This window comes from Aulonocara stuartgranti (assembly GCF_965226115.1).
Source record: "Aulonocara stuartgranti genome assembly, chromosome: 7".
Taxonomy (NCBI): Eukaryota; Metazoa; Chordata; class Actinopteri; order Cichliformes; family Cichlidae; genus Aulonocara; species Aulonocara stuartgranti.
Genome location: NC_138945.1, coordinates 28500701 through 28524034, shown reverse-complemented (window position 1 = coordinate 28524034; position 23334 = coordinate 28500701). Strand labels below are relative to the sequence as shown.

The 23334-nt window shown below is 40.4% G+C and overlaps 1 protein-coding gene across 1 annotated transcript; it reads right to left on the bottom strand.

The window, feature by feature from the left end:
- Nucleotides 1-18827: 18827 nt before the first annotated feature.
- On the bottom strand, nucleotides 18828-19831 carry LOC309709753 (uncharacterized protein). The gene is made up of 2 exons (XM_082538572.1): nucleotides 19745-19831; nucleotides 18828-19713 (listed from the first exon to the last, which is right to left on the bottom strand). The coding sequence occupies exon 2, from the start codon at nucleotides 19711-19713 to the stop codon at nucleotides 18862-18864; it is 852 nt and encodes a 283-aa protein (XP_082394698.1). The 5' UTR covers nucleotides 19745-19831; the 3' UTR covers nucleotides 18828-18861.
- Between the last annotated feature and the right edge of the window lie 3503 nt (nucleotides 19832-23334).

The following is a 23334-nucleotide window of genomic DNA, read 5'->3' as shown; positions in this document are numbered from 1 at the left end:
TTTCCTTTTTTTTTAACCCAGCGCAAAAACTCACCGTGATCGGTAACTTATTTATTAATTTAGATCAATCAATAAAATATGTTGGGATTTTGGGAAGCCTATTGCAGAGGCTTAATGCTAGTCTGCTTTATCCATTCCTAAACCAATTTTGATGTCTGTTTGGAACATCCAATTGTATCTCAGTTTCAAGCATTTAGCTGTTGATAGTCCTCTTTTTTTTCTGCATTCACATCGTAATATCTAACAGTACCACTAGCACCAAAACAACTTCAGGATGCTACCACCCCCACACTTGATAGCTGATACATTTAGATTTGAAAGCCCAATCTTTACTCTTCCAAACATCCCTTATGTCTTTGTGGCCAAATAACCCAATCTTTTTCTCAACTGACTGTAAAACCTTTGTCTACAAGGTATTTGGCTTGTCCATGTGTGCAGCTGGAAATTTCAGTAAAGCTTGAAGGTGTTGATTTGGGGAGCAGGGGCTTCCGTTTGGGTCAGCACTCTTTCAGTCCATGGGAATATGAAACTCCCTCCACTATGGACAGTGACACTGGTGTTCCGGCATTTTCAAAGAAAAAGATTAAAAGAAATCATTGAAAGCCCATAATGAGCGCGTATAAGCTTTTGACCACAACTGTTGCTTCCTGGTCAGAAAGATTGAGCTTGTGTGGATGTGCCTTAAACCTGCTTTCTATCAGAAGGCCAATAAATGGCCATAGTTGCGTTTGTGTTGAAGTCTGTGGGAGAACAGCTTTCTGTCTTGACCTCTGCAAACAATTTTCTGCAGAGATTATGAGGTCAATCGTTCATTTATGCTCGTATTGAACAAAACCTTCAATATGACCATAAATGAGTGACTATTATGTACATTTTGGTTATACCAACTTTACAAATATAGTGTAACACTACACACTCATTGGTTAACAGGCTCTCAGTCACAAGACAAGGAGTACATGGATTGGTAGTCAGGCTGATTGGTGATTGGTGAGGTTTTCACTGTAGTACTGAAGAGTCTTTACCTTACATTATAAGATGGCTGTTGTTGCGAGTTAGGAAAAATGTATAAATAACATTTCATTTAATGGAATATAAATGAAAAACAAAGAAAGCTTAGTCCACACCAGCCTATTCCTAACAACTAGATTCAATCATGCTTGTGCTCAGGATGTGGGGTGGGGGGGGGGTTGTTTGTCAAGATTGTTTGACAGACCTAGATGGTGGTGTGTACAAATTTAGCAGTGTCTTTGGTCTCAAAACTACAGCGCTTATATGATTATGTTGTGTTATTTTTTTTTACCTCACAGTGTTTGATATTATAAAGACAGTAGTATGTGAAGCTTACCCTCAGTGAGGATGAGGGGAAATTGACCTCTGTGAACACTTTCCTGGGAGGAAAAAGAAGTACAGGGAGAGTGGAGATATCTGGGGTTTTGTCAAGCAGCCAACTCAAACATCATTTTTCTCACACATGGTCCCTAATCTGCACAACAAACAAAAAACCTGAAATTAAATGGATATAAGACTTCCTGGCAGAGAGTTAAACATAGTCATGGAATCCCAAACCACTGACACACACAGCTGTAAACACCCACATGTGTGGATTTCAAATGGTTTGTGCTAAAGTGACAGGATTAAGTCCTTTTTCTTAACAACAATAGTGTAGAAGCAGTTAGAGCTTATCTCTGTGCAGTTTGTTATCCATTGACACTCAGCTACAACTGATACTGACAGCTGTTGCTCGGCTGAAGGAAAAAAAACCCACCAACAAAGATGTGAACAATGAGGTCAACATGTTTTGGTATTTCTGTCAAGCTGACCACTGGTGTTTCAATGCATTTGTGCTGTGGTAACAAGTGTAAATCAAATCAAGTGTGGCACAACCAGTTATTAGGTTTAGGGAGCAATTACATTTTCACAGAGGACCAAGTAGGTTTGGATAACTTTTTTTCCCTTAATAAATTAACTTTCACTTATGTTTTATTTCAAAATCTGAAACATGTAAGTGTAGAAAAATATGCAAAATAATAAAATAAAATAAAAAAAATTAGGAATGAGGCAAATACTTTTTCACATCACTATTTCTTCTTCTTATATCTGTTTCTGCTTGCATGTATTGTTTGATACATGAGCAGCAGAGTGAAAAGCCACTTTAGCTTGTACTTATATCACGAGATAAACAGAACACACTGGAACATCTTAGGTATGTGGCCATGAAGCAAAGGCCACATACCTGTACAACAATAACAATGCAGTGAGCAGTCAGGAAAGTGTCACAATACACACTATTCACCATAATGGACAACAATGACTCTTTGGGGGTTGTTATTCCCTTCAGTCATGAATGGTTTAAATCTGCGTGTATTTGTTATTTAAAACCAGATAGAAAACCTCAGAGTAAAGATAGAAATATCATAATGGGTAAAAAATGAAAGGGGATGTAACATCAGTGACTGTTTTTCACAATGCTTGCTCTTGTTTTTGTAACTCATGAAAGCCACAACTAAATTTATCCCCATTATAACAATCAATTATCATTTTTATTGATTTTTAGCCTGAATGAATGGGAGGTCACAAGGGACAACTCGCATAACTGACTAAAATCAATGCACTCTCACTAATTGGGTTGGGAGCCAATGGAAGGATGAGAGTTCCTCCAATAGAATTTTCAAAGGTGAGGTCAGCCATCTGCAGAGGAGGAAGTGAGACTCATTCAAGGGATTTACATTCAGACATATTTGTTTTGAAAAAAAAAAAGGCACTGTGACATAAATCCAAATCATATATAGTATGTAGGTCTGGTATGGAATTATTTATCTCAATACCAAGGGCTAGGAGGAAGCCAGAAGCACTTAATACTGGCTATTTCCATTGTGAAGATCAATCAATCACATATTCCCCTGACCTCTATAAATCCATCATTTTTCAAGATTATTGCAATGTGCAAAACAAAAAGTGGAGAAATTGGAGAATTATGCACACGGTATTAAAAGTGAAATACTTAAACAATAATTCAGTGTTTTAATAACTGAAATACAGGGTGGGCCATTTATATGGATACACTGTAATAACATGGGAATGGTTGGTGATATTAAAGTCCTGTTTGTGGCACATTAGTATATGTGAGGGGGCAAACTCCTCAAGATGGGTGGTGACCATGGTGGCCATTTAGAAGTCGGCCATCTTGGATACAACTTTTGTTTTTTCAATAGGAAGAGGGCCATGTGACACATCAAACTTATTGGTAATGTCACAAGAAAAACAATGGTGTGCTTGGTTTCAACGTAACTTTATTTTTTCACGAGTTATTTACAAGTTTCTCACCACTTATAAAATGTGTTCAATGTGCTGCCCATTGTGTTGGATTGTCAATGCAACCCGCTTCTCCTACTCTTCACACACTGATCGGACCTGGCACCCATAATGTGGTGGTGCGCCATCTTGCTGGAAAAACTCAGGGAACGAGCCAGCTTCAGTGCATAAAGAGGGAAACACATCATCATGTAGCAATTTCAAATATCCAGTGGTCTTGAGGTTTCCATTGATGAAGAATGGACCCACTATCGTTGTACCCCATATACCACACCAAACCATCACTTTTGTTGGTCCAGCAGTCTTGGAGGGATCCATCCAATGTGGGTAAGTGTCAGACCAATAGTGGTGGTTTTGTTAGTTAACTTCACATAAAAGTTTGCCTCATCACTGAACAAAATCTTCTGTGTGAACTGAGGGTCCTGTTCCAATTTTTGTTTTGCCCATTCTGCAAATTCTGTGCGCCGATCTGGGTCATCCTCGCTGAGATGCTGCAGTAGCTGGAGTTTGTAAGGGTGCCATTTGTGAGGAGCTAATATCCGCCGAAGGGATGTTCGACTAATGGCACTCTCCAGTGACATGCGGCGAGTGCTACGCTGTAGGTTCTTGCTACGCTGTGGGCTCTTGCTGAATGAAGCTAGGACAGCCACTGATGTTTCTTCATCAGTGACAGTTTTCTTGCGTCCACATTTTGGCAAATCCAACACTGAACCAGTTTCACGAAACGTAGCAAGCAGTTTGCTAACTGTAGCATGGGAGACGGGTGGTCTCGTAGGGTGTCTTGCATTGAAATCTGCTGCAATGACCCGGTTACTGCGTTCACCAGATATCAACACAATTTCGATCCGCTCCTCACGTGTTAACCTCTTCGACATGTCAATGGCTGTGAACAAAGAGAAACTTGTGAATAACTCACGGAAGAATAAAGTTACGTTGAAACCAAGCACACCGTTGTTTTGCTTGTGACATTACCAATAAGTTTGATGTGTCACATGGCCCTCTTCCTATTGAAAAAACAAAAGTTGTATCCAAGATGGCCGACTTCTAAATGGCCACCATGGTCACCACCCATCTTGAGGAGTTTGCCCCCTCACATATACTAATGTGCCACAAACAGGACTTTAATATCACCAACCATTCCCATTTTATTACGGTGTATGCATATAAATGGCCCACCCTGTAGATTACACGTAGAGGGTTGGAAATAATTACTTGATCCTCTGCTGAATTTGTAATCTCTTACAAAGAAATAAACACTCTCCACTATTTATGGTGGTTTCATTTTATTGGAGAGAGGCAAAATATTAACCAATAATCCAGAAAGAAACACACTACATAAAAGTTGTAAATTAATTTCACAACTTTAAAACTTTGTAACTCAGTGGCATTTCAGTGACATTTCACTCATGTCATTGAGTGAAATAAGTATTTGATCCCCTACAATCTAACCAGATTTCTCACTCCCACATGTTGGCTGTGCCAGTGTCTTGAGCACCATGTGAGAACTTGTCACATGGGGTGAGACGGGCCTAACTTACTCACTTTGCCAGTGAACATCTTCATGAGGTTTGGGAGAAAGTGCTGTGCTCAGATGGAAACAATAGTCCAGCTCTTTGGCGTCGACTTGACCCGCTGTGTTTGGAGGAAGAGAAATGCTGACCAAGACCCAAAGAACACCATCTGTAAAGTCAAGCATGGAGGTGGAAACATTAACCTTTTCTGCTAAGAGTGCAGGATGACTTCACCACATTGTGTAGCCAATGGATGGTGCCACATACCATAAAATCTCGGACGATAAAATCTTCCTTCAGCCATAACGCTGAGAGCACCGGGTTGTTCTCAGCGTTGTGGCTGACAATAACCCAAAACATATCGACATGGCATCAAAGAAGCGGCTAAAAAAAGAAGAAACACATTAAGGTCATGGAGTGGCCTAGCCATGTGGAAACATGTTGGTAACTATATAACAGGCTCATTTTCAACTATCCTAAAATTTTGAGATGAGCCACTCTATTTAAACAATACCAGTCTCAAAATGTCTTTATATCCTAAAACCCACATCATAAAACTGCACTCCTATGAACAGGGATCTGTACTGGAAACACTGTAAGTCCTGGTGAAAATATGTAGGCATTTATGGCATTTTATGTACTTGAAATAAGATAAACATTTAAAGTTTTTAAGTCATTACTTAATTTGTTTTCAGTACAACAATGAACAATTTCATACTTGTAATAATTTCATACAATGAAATAACCATGTATTGAACTATCTTACCTGCTTTCATATCATTGCAGTTGGGTTACTTTAATGGTCTACTTACTATCATAAATCAAAGTTACATTCATAGAGTCTAAATTGTACAGAAGGTAGCAAACTACAGCCTTTGCAATCCACTTAAATAGGCTGGTGGTTTTAGGATTTGTGATTTTTCTCATTACTTTTATAATAAATCATTTCATGGATGAACCTGAGATCATATTTCTGAATTACTGTCTCTCTACTAAGCTTTTACCTACAGCTTTTTCTTGGAGCCTAAAGCCTTTGGAGCTCTTGCTGTTAGGGCACCTTGACACTGAAATAAACTGCAAGTGGGATCACGTTTCAAAGGTGTTAATGCTGTTTTGTCTCAGCGATTTTTCTTTACACATCTTAGTTTTCTGTCCTAAATATACAATAGATTCTGTATTATTATGAGCCCATACTATATACTAATAATTTTCATATTCCCATGGACTTATGGTTTAAATGCATGCAGACTAAAAGATGAGAAACTATAAAGAAAATTTGCGCATGTTTTGAAGAATAGACATACATTTGGGAATTTCTTTCAAATAATCTTAGCATATCCATCCATCCATTCGCTTCCGCTTATCCTTTTCAGGGTCACGGGGGGTGCTGGAGCCTATCCCAGCTGTCATAGGGCGAGAGGCGAGGTACACCCTGGACAGGTCGCCAGTCTGTCACAGGGCCAACACACAGGGACAGACAACCATTCGCACTCACATTCAATCGCACACCTAGTGGCAACTTGGATTATCCAATTAACCTATCCCCACAAGCTGCGTGTCTTTGGACGGTGGGAGGAAGCCAGAGTACCCGGAGGGAACCCACGCAAACACGGGGAGAACATGCAAACTCCACACAGAAAGACCCCGGCCTGATGTTGGAATTGAACTCAGGACCTTCTTGCTGTGCGGCAGCAGTGCTAACCACCGTGCCACCGTACTGCCAAGTATCGCAAGTATCGCTCTTAGTATAAATCGCTCTTTTTTCCTCTTCTTAACATAATTCTTGCCTGAAATGTGCAAATCTTTTGAAGGCTGTGGAAGTATTCTCATTATCACAAATCTAATTTTTAAACCTCTCAAAGGAAAATACACAAGTATGCACACAAATACCCAGAATCCTAACCTCTCCCTGTGTGAATTTCAGAGAAATTCTGCAACACCCTGCAACCGTTCACCAAACCACAGCACAGACAGATGTTTTTCCTATATGTATTTCTTTTGGTCTCACCCTAAAGCCTAACCTTAAACCAGGACTTTACCCTAAAATGTGAAGACTTATCTCATGGGGACTTGCTTTTTGTCCACACATGGAGCCCAAGTAGCTACAATGTAACATAGTAGAATATTAAAAGAAAAAGTCACGTTCTGATTCCAGAAATCTTTTTTTAATAGCTGGATTTGTGTAGAGCAGTGAGTCCTTCTTACTGTAAATTGGAGCTTTTATATCAAACACAAAAAAGGTATGGCACATGTGCAAATTAAACTGCCTAAACACAAAGCTCTCATGCTGAACTCACAGTGAACCCAAGAGCAAGATCAAATTCTCCATGGGTTTTCTCCCGAGAGGTCTTTTCTTTTATTTGAAAAATATCTTTGCATCTTAAATCGGGATAGAGCCACTACCACCAGTACTCTTTTGTTTCTGTATTATTTCCAAATAAGCAAACTGTATGCAGCTTTTCTGTTTTTTTTAACTTCAGAAACAGTGACTTGTTATTGCAGGAAAACCAAATAGCATTTGCTATTGCTCCATTCAATTACTGAAGCGAAGCTGCACTTATTGATGTCATTGAAGTCAAAATCTGTTGTGAAAATGGTTTCTTTTAATTTTGGATATTTGTGGTCCCATTTGTTCTCCTTTATCATGTTCACTCCCTCTGTCCTACAAGGAAGGAGAATAAAATTTGCTAAAAACCTTTCTCCCATCCTCAACGGTATATTTGTCACTCAGCTTACAGCCTAAAGATCATGTCTGGTTATTTTTGGCACAGTGAAGTGAAGCACTGATGGAGTGTGAAGCGAGAGACTAACAGGACAGCCAACAACTTGTTTGTGCTTGCTCATTATGCTCAAATGGAGGTTGTGTGTGTGTGTGTGTGTGTGTGTGTGTGTGTGTGTGTGTGTGTGTGTGTGTGTGTGTGTGTGTGTGCGCGCGCGCATGGCTGTTTGCTTTCATGTGTGTCCTTTGAATGTGATGTTTTAGTAATGGTTATTGATACTCACCCTGACAGCTTTGCATATTTTCTTTTCTTTATATGCAAAAATACACATCTAGCATAATAAAATTTGCACTAAACTGCACAGCAGAAGTATTTATATTTGTGTTGCCTCAGAATCCATAGAAAATTCAATGTGCAAACCTTCAAATCATCCTGATTTTGTTTTGGAGTCTGACTCAATTATTTCCCCTCCTCTCTTTCTCCCATTCATTCTGCTGTGTAGGGCCAGTCAATCAGTCACTGAGTACTCACATTGGTTTGTCTTGTAAGACTGTTGTCGCAGTGCAATAAACAACAATTGATATAAAGGAGAAGGTTTGAGGGAAGAGGGAGCCAAATTGCTCGGTATTAGAGGCTGTGGGGTGTTTTAGCTGTGACATAACACATACTAATATTCCTCAAGAGTGAGACTGGAAGATTTCAAAAGTGTGAGAAACAACAGACAGAGAGACTTTGGGAAATTAAGTAAGAATAATGATGGAGAATAACATTTCTTTACAGTCAAAGACAGATAAAAAATACCATACATCTTTTTTCCAGTTCTGTGGTTTTATGTATGTATAAAATACAATAAAATCTGGTCCTTAGCAGACTCTAAAACGATTTAATTACAACCTGAGATGAACAACAACGTGAAATATTATGCTGTGTCATTATTTGTTTAACAAAATATAATCTGCCAATAGTTATGCCGAAGAACAGAAGCAGTATTCCAAGTACACACCCATGCTTCAGCGGCTTGTGCAACCATCTTCAGCAGCAATAACTTGAAGTAATCATTTTCTGTATGACTTTATCAGTCTAAGGAATTTTTGGCCCACGCTTTTTCACTATGTTGTATCAGTTCAGCTATCCTGCTGCATGACCAAAGCTTTAACAGCTTCACATTTGACTCTAGAATACTTTGGTATACAGAGAAGCTCATGATCTTATAAAACAGTCCAGACTTACATTGCTGAGGACATTGCTCATGTCATTTTTCCTTGGTATTGTCTTAACACAAACCCAAATTCTACAGATCAGCAAACAGCCAAAACTTTTGCTTTTCGAGCCGCTCACGCTTACTGATAATTAAGTGCATTAGATTTGCAGCCCCTGGCTCCTGCTTACTCTCTTACTTCCTTTGGAAGCAGTAAGGGTGTACTTGTAACAGGAGTGTGACATTCTTACATCACTGACAAGCTTCAGCAGTTAAGCACATCAATCAAGCAAACTTTGTGAATCATTGAGAATCAAACCAATAAAGTCACAGAACAGGAGAAAACTGATGAAAAAAAAAAGAGACCATTACTCATACAGCCAGGTGCCCACTGTCAAGGTGGCCCTGGAAGCCAGTACGCAAATGTGTGCCCAAACGCAGATTCACTCGCAGACAAAAGCAATTGGATTTGACACAAACTTTTATTCTGAAACACAAGAGTAACAATAACACGAGTGTGTGAAGGTCCTGAAACAGAGGGAGAGAGTTGTTAGTTGGGACACTGGGAAGTGAAGTTCTAGTGGGGATGAGAATGATCTGGATTTGTGGGGCTTACGTGGGATGCAGGAGGGTAGTTGCTCTGGGGGGAGTAGTGTTGGCCGGGTGAACGTCCTGTAAGATGGGTGAGAGTAGTGAGTCCAACCTGACTGATCCACTGATCCTGAACCATAGTAGGCAGGAGGACAGGCAGGTGAGGAATTGTGAGCCAGTGAACATGAACCAGCTAGAGGTTTTCCAAAGTGATGACCAGCATCCAGGTGGGTAAGAAACTGCAGGCAATATGTATGGTGAATCCAAGGAGCTACTGTGAGCACAAGGTAAGTTAAGCCTGAGCGTGACACACAAAGGTAGCCTGTTACTAACGTAGGGTTAGCAGACAAACTGGCAGATCACTAACAGGTGGGTATGGCAGGTGTGTATATGAGGGCTCCGCCCAGAGGTGGGAGCACAGAGACAGCATGGAAAAATACAGCCATTCACCCAGACCATGGCACCCCTACCAAGTCTGATTTCAACATGATCGTTCAAATGTGTGGTGGGGGCAAAAGGGGAGTAGACAAAAAAGGCTGGATGGGCAAAATGGATGAATGTGGGACCAGAAGTGAAGGATCAGCAAGCATTTTCTATGAAACCAAACACCAGAGCTCTCCTGTGATCTGTTAGAATGATGGCAAGATCTTAGTGGAGATTAAATGCACAGCATCGAAAGCAAATTTCTTATGAGTGCATATGTGTCAGGTAATGTATCATGAAACAAAGATTTAATAATAGATTCTGTAATGGAGTAACTGAGTACACGAGTACATGAAATATGCCCAAGATGTACTACATTGTATTTATCGAAAATGATTTAGTTTCACACATGCTAGCTGTTTGCTAGCATACTGATTAGCAAGTGAGTATGTATGAAGTATTTTCGCTTCAGTAGATTCACTCAAGTGCTGTACTGCAGTAGAGTGTTGGACTACTGTGAAACTATGTGAGTATTATAACTATGTGAGCTGTATATCATCAAAGCTGGTGGGTTTTGAGCAAACTGTTTGAAAACGTGCATGTAGCTCCAAAGATGTATTTTATGTTCCCTTGTTTTCTGCTTTGAATTTTTTATTAATAGTTATTATTCAGTACTCTGTGGTTATTTTCTATCTGACTTTTAAGGTTGTTTTTTTGTATCCTGTGACAGTTTGGCTTCCTGTCTTCCTTCACCTGACTCTCTGATTACTTTCAGCCGTAGTTAATTGTGTTCACTTGTGCCTTGTTATATCCTGTTTATCCCTAATCAGCCTAGTGTAAATAAATATAAATAGTCCTGCTTCCCCCTTTGTCCTTGTCAGACTGTTTGTGTGTTCCTCCTGTGTTTGGCCGGACTTCTGCCTTTTAGTTTTTGTTTTCCTTTTTGAGGATTTTCTTTCATTTTGGACTCGTCATCAGTCAATAAATAGCAAATTGTTATTTAACTTCATCTGCCTACATGTTCTTCACACTTCACATTACTTGAGAGTGAATGGTCATTCCAGCTACCCCTTTATTAGTTGTATTGGTAGTTGTATGTGTTAGAGTGTTAGCAATCTATCTGCATATCTGTAATACGTTACAGATATGCAGGGAGTTTTACAGTGTGCCTATTGTAATATACAAAAACGGTTCATCACTGTTTATTTGTTTACCAAATAATACTGCCAGATGTTTTCTTGCGTTATGCTTTCCAGTGGTCATACTGTAATCTTCATAAGCAGTTTATTACTGTAAATACAACTGATGTATTGGCACATAAAGCCTGACATGTTGCCTGACTTCAGTCTCATGTTTTTCATGAACTGTAACAAGAAATCAGCTGTATTGCTAACTCCCTGCTCCTTGCATAAGGTGGTTTTGTGGAGATGAGTTTAACAAACAGTCTGAAGATGGGTGCTGGCCAGATGTGATTAATCACCTCTAGCTCATGTTAATGGTGTCTCAGTGCCAACCGAAGCATAACACTGTCTTTGGCCAAAATAACTGATATAACGCTTCTAAATGAACGATACAAGTTTGTAACAATGTGGGAAATCTGGATGACTTTGCACACTACTACCGCTACTACATAAGTTATATTTTACAGTACATGTTGATGCTTAGTGTTCCTGTCGTTTAATTTTTTTCTGACACTTCACCACGCTTCTTTAAAAAAACAAGAAAATAAAGTTAATCTTTTTTTGTCTTTTAGTAAGTCAGAGATACAACTTACGTAATTACCAATGAAAACTTGAAATCTAAAAGAAACCAATAGACCACATCTGTGCTTTGCGGTGTATCCCTGTGCGAATGTGTGTCTTTGCATGATTGAACCTGCTATACATATGTTTTACTGATCCTCCATAATGCTGCAGGCTCAAACGCTGTCACGTATTGTAACTATCAGCAAATCCTATTCACACACACAGAAAGGTCAGGATCTGTTCTCTTCTTTCTAGCAGCAAATCATGTTTAGTAGCAGTCAAAAGAAAGACAAGACAGACCTGTTCGTCTGTGATTATCGTAAGTCCTTTTTTTACCAAGTATGCGTTTCTAGACAGCATGCAGCTGATTACAGGAACTTGTATCTTATCACAATTTTCCATCACAGCTTGTAGGACATGCATCTACTGAGCTCACCAAACCAAAGAACTCCCTCTGATGTTTACCAGTTTCATGGACAGTTACTTTATTCACAGCTATTACCACCCAGACACTATAGTTCTTTTTATCATTTGTTTGCACATTATATTGTAAGGTGACACAGAGAAAGGACAGGCCACTGAGGAGAAGATAATTTTGTTGCTGGCACAACAGGGGTGACTGGGTTTAAGATTCATCGGCTTGATTGTGCAACCAAGAAGGCCTTCAACTGGGCGGCTTGAACTGAAACACACATAAAAACATATATAATGCCTGATAGTGGAGAAAAAAGTGAGAAATCTTATAAGCTTTAAGATGGTCTCACTGACATAGAATATCTAAGCTTTCTCATCCTTTTAAGCATTTTGTTGGCTGAGGTTCCACAATGTTTTAAAAAACACTTCATTTTTATTGCCTATTGAAGCTGAGTGGATTTACATCTTTTACATAAATCCAGGCTCCTTTTATTTTAGACAATCACCATGACTCCACTGACTGTTCTAAAGGCTCAAATGGTAGATATTAAAAACTAATGTTGAACAAAGTGTCAATTTATTATGAAAGCATAATTTAAAAAAGTATTAAGTGAAATGCAAATAAGTGTGCAGCTCATCACAGAATAGAGTTCCTTGTAAGTCTAGTTTCTTTCCCCCCCTGAAATGATCATTTTAAGGGCTTTTCGAAGCATTTTTGTGATCCATAATAGATTTAACAGTTTTCTGTAATGAGTAAATAATTTGAATGTAAACTATTTAACATTTTCATTTAGTTTCTTGCAAATCTTAATTCATAAATACAACTACACCCGGTGTATATTCAAATACACAAGATCAGAGGAGAATGGCCAGACTTTGAGTTGATAGCAAGTCAACTGAAACAGCAACTAAAATAACCACTTGTTCCAACCAAGGTATGCAGAAGAGGATCTCTGAATGCACAACACGTTGCACCTTTATGCAGATGAAACGCAGCAGCAGAAGGGCACACCTAGTGCCACTCCTGTCAGCTAAGAACACAAAACTGAGGCTACTGCTTGCACATGCTTGCTAAAATTGGACAATTGAGGACTGGTTTTCCAGTCCATTGCCTGGTCTTCTGAGTCTCAATTTCTTCTGCAATATTCAGATGTTAGGGTCAGAATTTGGCTCAAACAACATCAAAGAATATATTCAATCTATCCTGCCTCATATCAATAGTTTAGACTGTTGCTGATGGTGTAATGGTGTGGGGATTTTCTTGGCACACTCTGAGTTCCGTAAAATCAACTGAGCATAATTTTAATGCCAAAGCCCATCTAATTATTGTTGCAGATGATGTCAATTCCTTAATCATCCCAGTGTACACATCTTCTGATGGCTTCTTTCAGCAGGATAAAGCACCATCCTACAGTGATCTCTAAATGCCCATTTAAGTACAATGAAGAGGGACTTCACTGTACACAAATGACCTCCACGATATTGTATGTGGAATGAGAAATTTTGCATCATAGATGTGCAGCTGAGAAATTTGCAGCAACTGCATGATGCTGGTCTGGCAACATGGCTGAGAAATGTTTCCAGTGCTGGATTGAAGCTGTTCCATGAAGAATTAAGTAAGCACTGAAGATGATAGTTAGTCCAGCCTGTTACTAGCAAGGTGTAATTAACAAACTGTCCAGTGATTGCAGATATACATTATACATAAAGTTCCTTTATACCATTGAAAGTGTGAGTTAACCTAAAATGTTAATGAAAAAATGACATCCTCGCTTTAGCTCAGTGTGACCCGGTCACCCAGCAGCCTCAGACAGTATTGAACTGGAAGCCCCACAAAGCACAACGTGAATGAATTCTTAGATTAGCATGCAGGTAGTGTAACAGTAGACCTTTAGGAGCCTAAGAAGAATAGAGTAAGGATGCCTGCCACATTAGCATACACATAGGTTAGACCCGCACCATTCTACCTACCAGCTGTGATTTAAAGCATTACTAATATTATATTGAAACAAATGCTGCTCCCTGTTAGCAAGCTGATACTGCAATAAAAGTCATAATGTGAGAGCTTCTGATATAGGACCCCATTCTTCACTGTTATGTTTATGCATTCACGCACACCAAAAGAGCCTGCAATTCCCAAACTCTCAAAGTTGATATTGTCTGCTTGAGACCCGGCCCAGGCCTCGTGCCTCTGTGAGGAACAGAGCAGCCAAACAGCTTCGTCAGCTTCTTTCTCTCACAAGTCCTGCTGTTATTTCCATAATTCGGAAGGTCACAGAGGGCTTCAGTGAATACAGCAACAAATACACTACCACGGTGAACAAAAGCTATTTTAATGCTGAAATAGTAGACTTCATTATGCGTTAGAGCCAGTGCGTTCATGCTTTTATTGTAATAATGAATGGTCGATGCAGAGTTTAAAAAATCCTCAAATTCCCAATCATCGGAATCAACCTACATCACTGTGACTACTCTGTCTTTTATAAACTTTGAACTTGAATAAGTTTCTTGGAATCTTGAAACATCATTGATATCACCAGCTTTCTTCTTTTCATGGGTACACATACAACTTATAACTTATATCAGACCAATAGAGAAGCTGTTTTTGAATCAGGTGTTAATGGAAAACATTCCAGGGGTTTGAGTGTTTGAACTTACTTTGATGTTCTTTGCATTGATTGTATTAATACTAAGATGACTGATGGTTGGCGAATCACCCTCCGCTCATGAGAAGTCACAAAAAGCCTGAAGGTATAACTTACCTTCTTTTATGGAAGTAATCAGCACGAAATGTTATGCTTTTACTTCCAAAGAATTTTGGATGCCTAGTGTGCCAATGTAACTTCCATCCATCCATCTTCTTCCGCTTTATCCGGGGCAGCAGCCTAAGCAGAGAAGCCCAGACCTCCTTCTCCCCAGCCACCTCCTCCAGCTTATCCGGGGGAATACCAAGGCGTTCCCAGGCCAGCCGAGAGATATAATCTCTCCATCGTGTCCTGGGTCTGCCCCGGGGCCTCCTCACGGTGGGACATGCCCGGAACACCTCACCCAGGAGGCGCCCAGGAGGCATCCTTGTCAGATGCCCGAACCACCTCAACTGGCTCCTTTCGATGTGGAGCAGCAGCTGCTCTACTCTGAGCCCCTCCCGGGTGGCTGAACTTCTTACCCTATCTCTAAGGGAGAGGCCAGCCGCCCTTCAGAGGAAGCTCATATCCGCCGCTTGTATCCGTGATCTCGTTCTTTCGGTCATTACCCACAGCTCGTGGCCATAGGTGAGGGTAGGGACGTAGATCAACCGGTAAATTGAGAGCTTCGCTTTTACACTCAGCTCCCTCTTCACCACGATGAATCCGTCTGTCGATCTTTGGCTCCCTTCTCCCATCACTCGCGAACAAGACCCCGAGATACTTGAACTCCTCCACTTGGGGCAGGTGGAATGTAATTTTTTTTTTCAATGTAACTTGAATTAACAAAAAAAGCACCAAAAATTACACTATGATACATTTCTGGCGCATCTTTGGTCTCTTGCCCGTTTAGTGACACCGTTTTTTCCTCCGTTTGGCACATTTCTTGGATCTTTTCTTTTTTAATTCTCAGCTTTCAAGATATTCAGATAGATAACCTGCAACAGGCCATAAATAACCCACTACATCTGTATTTAAAAAGACATATACGATTGATAATTGTTCTAAATGCAGATAATGAACATTTCCAAATCATATACACACACACAAAGAAACCCTCACAATATTTTGAATGCTCTTTTAAAAACCTCAGCTGTCATTTGAGAATTGAGTAACTGAGAAAAAAACTGCAACAAGTAGGGTTTTTCTGCATGTAGGAGCTATTTTTGAAGCTGTAGCTTCAGCACTGAGAACCTCAAAAAATGTTGTGAGAAATCTGCCAAAGCAGTTGAGAAAAACTATAAATGTGCTTTCCTGTACTCATATTACTGATTTACACCCCTGTGCTCGGCAATTAAATGTTTTTTCCTGCATGTGGTGACTAACACAGTAAAAGAATACAAGCACATTTGGTAGAAACACGATCTATTTTCATCACAAAGGCATTTGAAATTGTACGCAGTTCTTTTCAGTTGTATGCCTGAATGTGCTAAAACATTTGCCTAACAATGCTAACGAAGGCTAAGAAATGCTCTTTCTGGTGTGCACAAGTAAAAGGAAAAATATTGTGAAGATTTCATGTTACTTTGACAACTTAAATAGTCTTTAGAGAATTGAGCGAGGAAAGCAACCGAAAAAGCCATGAGTAGATATTCGTATAATTCGGTACCATTAAGCTAAAACCTGATACAATAACAGAGACAGGACAGCAGAACAAAAAGAAAATACTCTTTGGAGAGCCAATTACAAGAATATTTATTGGTGCTTCAGAGAAAAAGGATCCATTTAGTTTGCTTTGTATGAACTCCACTTGAGCTGTCAGCACGTTTACACATGAGCAGACATGAAAATATTCTTAATGAGGAGCTGCACAACTCAACCCACAAATCAAATAAGTATGCAAATGCAGACAGTGGAATTCTTAACAAACAAACAGTGGGTCTCAGAGAGTCTTTCCCCCTGTGTTGTGCACACAGATCACAGGTGTGTGTTTATGAATGTGTGTGTACAGCTTTCAGGCCTTACATCTGCTCGTGGTGAAATCTGAACTAACCAACTGAACACAGTTTGAGTGACTCGAACCATATTTTTTTCACATTGAACTGTGGGAAAGGATATCATAAAAGGATATATATATAGAACACAGTAGATATGAAGGAATTAAAAATATTGATCTTAATCAATTAGGAGAGAATGCGAGATTAAATCGAAGTTTTTTAAAGCTCAGTTTCACTATTAAATCCAAACGCGGTTTAACAGCATGGAAGAGAAATAGAGAAACTCACGATCGTTTCTTTAGTGTTCTCTTCTTTTGTTTTTCTTTGTTTTTCAGGGGATAGCGTTATTGTGAAGTTGCATCAAATAGGACTTCTGTCTGTCTGTCAATATACGCACTGCCCGTCCAAACCCCGGCCTCTTATTAGATTTCAGCCATAAATAATTGATGATTTGCACCTCCCCCATCTCCCTCGGGCACTCTTTCTGTGTCGCATCCTTGCAGTTGCCTGTGGAAAAAGGACACTCAAGGTTGAGCAGTGCAATTTTCTGCGTGTTGTGTGTGTGTTCATAAACCATGACACTGGGAGTTCAAAGAGCAGGGGGAGCATCCTGGCATGAGTTCAGGAAGTAGATGACTTACCAAAGGAAGTGGCAAAAGGAAAGGTAAAATGAAAAAAGAAAAAGCAGATAATTACATAGAAAAAAAAGTACAATAAAGTCAAGAGCTGTGAGAAAATAACAACATGGTTTATTGGCTTTAGATTAGATTGGGGGGGGGAAAGGGCCAGATTGCAGAAAGTAGGTCATGGTGGAGGAAACATGCTATCTACATACTGACTGATGAATCTACGCATGTTTAGAACATGTAACGGGGGAAAAGATTATCAATCTCCATAGGCTCTTTTCTATACGTAGGTTTTTACATAAACAGGTTTGCAGAACAGCAGATGTTCTTGGTTTACATCTCTTCAGATTCAAAGACTTCAAACAGGCACAATTCACACAGATACGGAGTCATGATGGTTCTGTGCTCATCTAATATGCAGATAGAAAAACATAAATGGAGAGTTATGCAAATGTGCATTGTTAGCTCCTGACACATTTCATGAATTTCAAAACAGAGAGAGAACGCATTCCTTATCCTCTGCAGTGGTTCCTCTGTCAAGTTGAACTGTTGAAATGATTATTATGCATGCGACTGCAAAATAAATAGAAATGAAAAGCCAAAAGTGCAAGATAAAGGATAAAACTTTAAAGGTTTTAGCGAGCGGATTAACAGCCGCTTATTACTGTCGGTTGTAAAGCGATAGCAGAAAGAGTGACAAATTTCACAGTTACATTTTATACACACAGCTTGAATTTGAGACCAAAAGCTCAGTCTTGACCTTACAAGCAGGAGTTGGCAAAACACTCTCACCGTGAGGTGTATTATAGGAGCTGTTCTGGAGATTTCGATCGTGTCAAACAATGTCCTTTGGGAGATAGCATGCTGTGGTATTGTAGATGCTCAAAGTTTCTTTAAATTTTCTTTCCTGAGCATTAACAGATAGATAGAGGATAGATGCGGATAGAGCCATCTTGGATGTGCTGGTTTTAATATTGTGGCTGATCGGTGTAAGCAGAGAAGAGTCGAGTCAGATAGTTTAAGGAATATCAAGCTGTGCTTTGTTTTGGCAGCCGTTACACACAGAATGATTCCTGACACCATCTGCTGTCTTCCTGTTTTTGTTCTTCACTTTCCTTCTCAATACTAATCTCTTTGTTTTTCAGTCTCTCCATTTCTGGCACATGTTCTCCATACCTCTGTTTTTCATTCTCTTTGTTTTGTAGCTTTTTTAATGATTGATACTTCTTCAGTTAGGTTTAAAAGGACAGTTGTGTTGACTGGGCAGTTCACAGTCCCAGCTGTGTGGATACTAAAAGGATTATGACTACTCTCTCTCTCTCTCTCTCTCTCTCTCTCTCTCTCTCTCTCTCTCTCTCTCTCTCTCTCTGTGTGTGTGTCTGTGTATGTGTGTGTGTGTGTGTGTGTGTGTGAGAGAGAGAGAGAGAGAGAGAGAGAGAGAGTGAGAGAATGTATGAATAAGATAGAGACACCCACAGAGAGAAAGAATTAAACTGCCATTAAATATTTTAATTTTAAAACCTTAGTGAATCCTTTCTCACTCTTTTGTATAGTAATTTCCTTTTTTTATTATTAATTATGCCCATCTGCAACCAGCAGGATTCCTTTTAATATATATATATATATATATATATATATATATATATATAAAAACACCCAGCACGCCCCTGCGGGCGGTTTATCCTTCAAGCTCGGGTCCTCTACCAGAGGCCTGGGAGCTTGAGGGTCCTGCGCAGTATCTTAGCTGTTCCCAGGACTGCGCTCTTCTGGACAGAGATCTCCGATGTTATTCCCGGGATCTGCTGGAGCCACTCGCCTAGCTTGGGAGTCACCGCACCTAGTGCTCCGATTACCACGGGGACCACCGTTACCTTCACCCTCCACATCCTCTCGAGCTCTTCTCTGAGCCCTTGGTATTTCTCCAGCTTCTCGTGTTCCTTCTTCCTGATATTGCTGTCATTCGGAACCGCTACATCGATCACTACGGCCGTCTTCTTCTGTTTGTCTACCACCACTATGTCCGGTTGGTTAGCCACCACCATTTTGTCCGTCTGTATCTGGAAGTCCCACAGGATCTTAGCTCGGTCATTCTCCACCACCCTTGGGGGCATCTCCCATTTTGACCTCGGGACTTCCAGGTTATACTCGGCACAGATGTTCCTGTACACTATGCCGGCCACTTGGTTATGGCGTTCCATGTATGCCTTGCCTGCTAGCATCTTGCACCCTGCTGTTATGTGCTGGATTGTCTCTGGGGCATCTTTACACAGCCTGCACCTGGGGTCTTGCCTGGTGTGATAGACCCCAGCCTCTATGGATCTTGTGCTCAGAGCTTGTTCTTGTGCTGCCATGATTAGTGCCTCTGTGCTGTCTTTCAGTCCAGCTTTGTCCAGCCACTGGTAGGATTTCTGGATATCAGCCACCTCCTCTATCTGCCGGTGGTACATACCGTGCAGGGCCCTGTCCTTCCATGATGGTTCCTCGTCTCCCTCCTCTTTCTTGGGTTTCTGCTGCCTGAGGTATTCACTGAGCACTCGGTCAGTTGGGGCCATCTTCCCAATGTATTCTTGGATGTTCGTTGACTCATCCTGGACTGTGGTGCTGACACTCACCAGTCCCCGGCCCCCTTCCTTCCGCTTAGCGTACAGCCTCAGGGTGTTGGACTTGGGGTGAAACCCTCCATGTATGGTAAGGAGCTTTCTTGTCTTTATGTCAGTGGCTTCTATCTCCTCCTTTGGCCAGCCTATTACCCCAGCAGGGTACCTGATCACGGGCAGGGCGTACGTGTTGATGGCCCGGATCTTGTTCTTACCATTCAGCTGACTCCTCAGGACTTGCCTGACCCTCTGCAGGTACTTGGTGGTTGCAGCCTTTCTAGCGGCCTCTTCATGGTTCCCATTCGCCTGCGGGATCCCCAGGTACTTGTAACTGTCCTCTATGTCTGCAATGTTGCCTTCTGGTAGTTCAATCCCCTCAGTTCTGACTACCTTCCCTCTCTTTGTTACCATCCGACTACACTTCTCCAGTCCGAACGACATTCCAATGTCATTGCTGTATAGCCTGGTAGTGTGGATCAGTGAATCGATGTCTCGTTCACTCTTGGCATACAGCTTGATGTCATCCATGTGCAGGAGGTGGCTGACAACTGCTCCGTTCCGTAGTCGGTATCCGTAGCCAGTCTTGTTAATGATCTCACTGAGGGGGTTCAGGCCTATGCAGAACAGCAGTGGGGACAGAGCATCTCCTTGGTAGATCCCGCACTTGATGGTGACTTGTGCTATGGGCTTGGAGTTGGCCTCTAGTGTTGTGCGCCACATCCCCATTGAGTTCCTGATGAAGGCTCTTAGGGTCCCATTGATCTTGTACAATTCTAGGCATTCCAGTATCCAGCTGTGGGGCATTGAGTCATAGGCCTTCTTGTAATCAATCCAGGCAGTGCACAGGTTGGTCAGTCTGGTCTTGCAGTCTCGGCTGACTGTTCTGTCTACCAGTAGCTGGTGTTTTGCGCCAACAAACATTAAAACCCACTCATGATTATTTTCTAAAAAGCCGAGTCACACATGCATAGATGACAATGTCGACATGGTGACTTTCCTGGTGGAGCATGGAGCCTGCATCAACCAGCCTGATAACGAGGGCTGGATCCCACTCCACGCTGCAGCTTCCTGTGGATACCTAGACATAGCAGAGTATCTATATATATATATATATATATATTAAAAAAATTTAAGTGAGTGTTAAGTGAGCCCTCAGGGATGAAAATAAATAACTTCACCTGGATTTTTTTAAACACACATCTTTTAAAATAAGATGTAATATAATAGAAATAGACATTGTGGGTGAAAATGTGAAGGTTTGTTGTCAGACCTGAATATGCTGGAACCAGTGCTATTGGCATAGTTTTTTCAAAAGAAGTCTCGCAGTGTATCTGTTTCTTTGTTATTCCCTTCCTTTTCCCCTCCTCCTGAAAATGTGTAAACGTGGGTGTGCATGAGAGCTGATTTGCTTTATTCCTCAGAGAGCTGAATGATGATGAGTTTGAAAGCACTCTCTGTGATTCTGTCTGAGTTCCTTTAGACATTGTTGTCAGGATCGCTTCTGGCTCTAAAAATAGGCATTCATCGCATCAGAAGTGTCATAATTATACACAGTGACGAGGAGAACGATGGAGTAAAACTTAGTCCGTCTTAACAAAGCTGAAAGGCATCTCTCTCACAGCCAGGAGCTGTGATATTATTAGGAATATCAATTAGGTTTTACAAAAGCTATATGGCTGCGGTTTATTTTTTTATGTTAACATTAAAAGGACCGACCCGACAACATCATACATGCAACCTTTTATTTCTCCTATACTGTCCATAAAAAAGCCCAACTGTCCAAAAAGATAAACCAACCAACAAACTAGCCAAGCAAATGTTGTTGAAATGTCCAGTAGAATTTTCTGTAAGAAAAACATTACAGTTATTATGCAATTATGAAATGCTACATTTTCACTCATGCACTAGACTTCACTGGGATTTCCAAGTGTTTTCGTACAATTTTCAGTGTTTCCTGCATACTTCCCCCTCTGGACTGCTGTCCGTGGTGCTGATCACCTTGTCCTCAGATCCCTTGCAGAGAATCAGTACACATGAGAATTCAGTTTTGGCTCCTTTTCTGTGTTGTTTGTGTAACAGCTCTGCAAGGTCTCTCTCCTTGTTTGTGTAACAACCATGTAACGCCTTTGCTCCATCTGAAGCAGCGGGGGATTTAAGCTACAATGAAAGCAAACAGCATGTCTGAGTGACGTGATGCCAAGAATTTGATACAGATTATTCAGCCAGTGAACCATCTGTACTTAAACTTTTCCCCTGGGACACCAATCTAAGATTGAATCTCGGTAATTATCAAGATCCCTTCGTGTTAGACAGTTTGTCCGAAAATTATCATCTTATCAAACCAGTTACAATTTTACTGTGGATTGCTTTAAACTTGCTTTGACCTTGACCACTGCTGTTGCTTATTAAAAAACAGTATTATAATCGGCATATAATAATATAATAATGTAAACGGTCATAAATTAAGAGAAAACAGTGCCTTATGACCTCGGTTCCATAACGTTGACATAATGACATTAAGTAGTGTTCTTAACCTTTTTCATTAATGTCACTCCATTCAGACTAAATGCATATTAAAGCATTTCATACTTAATACTAACAAACAACTGTGCATTCAATGTAGCTCTTCCCTTACCTGAACTCTGTACAAGTGTGCTCTCATTTATGAGCATATTTTCATATTTCATATCTGTGTTTTGCAGTCCTCTAGTGGTTTATTGCTGATACTACATGATGGAAAAAGTATGGTGTCAATTTACTGTAAAATGTGCCAAAGCATTTCATATTATAAACACAGTTAGGCTGATGGAGTAATAGTGCAGGAACATTTATGTGGTTACTACTGTTTGTTGTCCTGCAGTTATAAACCATTCAGCCTCTAAAGAGTGTTCTGGCACAAGAGCTTTAGAGCTGAGTGTCTGCAGTCTGAGATACCAACAAGCTCAGGAAACATCCATCCTACTTAATCCCGACTGCTAGGGTTAACTTGCTCGTGGGCCAAAGATGGCCCAGGAACACTAACTCTGCTCCTCAGTATAGTTAAATATATGTCCGTAACCTGCAGCTGCTCCCACTGCTGCTGTTGCAAATATTCCATTGAACATTGTAGCTTATTGACCGGCTTATTCTAGCATGTAAAACCATTTTAGAAGAACACATATATTATACATGCTACATACTATAAACAAGCATTTCTTTAGATTTACTGAGGATTATGGCTGCTATATATAACTGCTTAACACTATATATTACATTTAATAAAATGTTACATTTAATGTTTATACAATAGATTCATGCAGGTAGCTACATGTGTGAATATAGTGCAAGCACATAGAATAGATGTGTGAATGGCTGTCTTGCCCTTGTGCTTTTTTCTCTTTTACTCTGTGCCAGACCACACCAATCTTTAAATTCAACCTTTATTTTGATCTCAACACAACCAGATTTCATGACTGTATCTTGCACAGCTGGGCCTCAGTACCTGCCATAGTATCTAAAGCCACCTTTGAGTTAGTTGCTTCTGCAGTAGGTCTTACTAAAGCCATGTTTTGCTTTGTTGATGAATTTCAACCCAGA